At 38.0% G+C, this 2,237-nt stretch overlaps 1 protein-coding gene across 1 annotated transcript; it reads left to right on the forward strand.

Annotated features, from left to right (window-relative positions):
• Window positions 1-540: 540 nt before the first annotated feature.
• On the forward strand, window positions 541-1,931 carry LOC136872679 (peroxisome biogenesis factor 10). The gene has a single exon (XM_067146491.2). The coding sequence runs from the start codon at window positions 853-855 to the stop codon at window positions 1,819-1,821; it is 969 nt and encodes a 322-aa protein (XP_067002592.2). The 5' UTR covers window positions 541-852; the 3' UTR covers window positions 1,822-1,931.
• Window positions 1,932-2,237: the final 306 nt, after the last annotated feature.

Genomic DNA, 2,237 nt, shown 5'->3' on the forward strand with positions numbered 1-2,237 from the left:
AGGCAGATGTTTACGTGGGATAGCCTTCGACCACTTTGAGAACAGAGTGGGATCTTTTGGGGGTGAAACAAAATGACGCTTATCATTCGAATGTTTATTGTAACCCGAATTACAACCCGGGACATTGCAAGTTGTAGGCATATTCACATGCGGTAGTAAATTGAAGCATATGTCAAAGTATACGTCCTACTTCTCAAATGCATAATCTTTTTCACTTTTCAGTTCATGAAAAGTTAATGCCAGCTATTTTGCACTTATACAAGTGGAGAATGTATAAACCACTGAAAAAGACCACAAACTGTTTGCACACTTCCACAGTAAGCCGACGAAAAGCGCTCGTACTTGGCCCTTTTATCGACAGCAGCGCCTCAGGTTGCGGAGAACATGTACACCGTGTCTGTTAACATGTGATTCAGAGGGAGTCGTCACACTATTCATTTCTATTCGTCCTGGTGTCGTATAGTGTTTAATACTTAACTGGGTGAAAACTGACAAGCCCGTTCATATTTTAAGAAGGAGAAGAAGACCATTTCCTAACAGTAGCACGTGGAAAGAGGGGAGTCGAAGTCGTCTTATTTTTTGGTTTTCTGTAGACCGTGTGGACTGATTGTTCTGTGAATTGATTATCTCTAATTGCTAACTGTGGACGGACCCTCTCCTTGGAAGTGTTGGGATCATTCTCTTTGTGTTGGATGAACGACGATGTAAACCAAATATCATATTAGTTTGATTCGTGTTGGAATAACATGCAAAGTTAACTACCATACATAGAACTCATTTGGGACAGCAATCCCCGAACAACCACTGAAATTAACGTACACCAACATCACAGCACACCCACTCTTGGAGAATATGGGTTTTGCTGAAATTCGAAATCCGCCCAGTATGTCTCCTGAACAGCCGAAATTGGCGTGGAACATGACGCATGGTGGTAAGCAACGGAAAACTTCATTCCCACCAGCTAATCCAGCTCAAATAATGCGTGCTGCTCAAAAAGACAGTACGACAATTAGTTTTATTGCTCAAGAAGTCACCGAATTGTTGCGTGAAATGCTAAGGAATAATCCGAAAAGGGAAAACATTATCCAGATGGCCAAGCGCCTTTCTCATTTGATATATTATGGCTGTACATCATTGAGTGGTTTGCAGACTTTGGGAGAGGAATATTCGGGAATACTAATGATTTCTAGTAATGATCGTATACCAAGCAAATTGACTCTTTCGGAAATGGTATTGCTGAAATGTTTTGGTGATCTTATGGTAACGTTCCTTGTACGAAATGGATTTTTATATTTTCTTTCAACAAAGTTGAAAGCTCAGGGACTTCAACCTAAGAACACAAATGCAAGGAAATATATGGACTGTTTAATTAAAGATACTGTCTCGTGTTTTCCGTTATTGAATACTGGTGTATTTTATCTAACTGGAGATTACTATGACATTTCCAAGAGATTGACTGGGATTCGTTATGTACTTGTTCATATTTGGCTGCGTTGGAAAAATTCTCACTCTGGATTTAAGGTCTTAGGGGTTGTCTCGTTATTGAATTCACTTACGCAGATAGTTCAGGCTATTATGAAATACAATAATCAGATTGATGTAGATGAGATTTATTATCCGTCACAGTCTATTGGTAATTCAAACGATGAGTCCAGATGCTCATTCTGTTTTGACGTAAGAAAAAACCCTACAATTACCCCATGTGGTCATTTATTTTGCTGGAGTTGTATCATGCATGCACTTCAGGTGGATAATAAGTGTCCCCTTTGCCGTGAAAGTGTGAGCCCATCAAGGGTAGTTGTTTTGAAAAATTACTCTTAAGTGATATGCAGATAATTTACTTAAATTCATCAAATGATTTTATGTAGTATAATTCATGCCCTTGTACAGTAATGATGAATAAAACCCTTGTTGCATGTTGTTGAAAGTATTGTACATAGTCTGAAGGAGTTATTTTTACTTGTGTGAATTGGAACTCGTGTTTATCGAGATTGGTGGAATTCTAGACATGAGAGTTTTGGTGACATATTTATGGAAAATTTAGCAGAAATTACAAAGTGGAAAGTGATTTGTTCTGATTCTTTTCGTAGATTGCAGGCACTTGAGTGTACAGTACTCAGAATTTAGTTGAATGTGCTTATAGGTCATTCTCGTATTTATGTACAATCTGTATTAATTATGGACCATTTTATTTCCGTATTTTATTCATTTAAACTGTATGCATATTGTATCTAGCA

The sequence above is a fragment of the Anabrus simplex genome, chromosome 4 (genome assembly GCF_040414725.1).
Source record: "Anabrus simplex isolate iqAnaSimp1 chromosome 4, ASM4041472v1, whole genome shotgun sequence".
NCBI classification, from domain to species: Eukaryota; Metazoa; Arthropoda; class Insecta; order Orthoptera; family Tettigoniidae; genus Anabrus; species Anabrus simplex.

Coding starts and splice junctions, on each gene's coding strand:
- LOC136872679 (XM_067146491.2), top strand. CDS start 853: ATGGGTTTTGCTGAAATTCGAAATCCGCCCAGTATGTCTCCTGAACAG.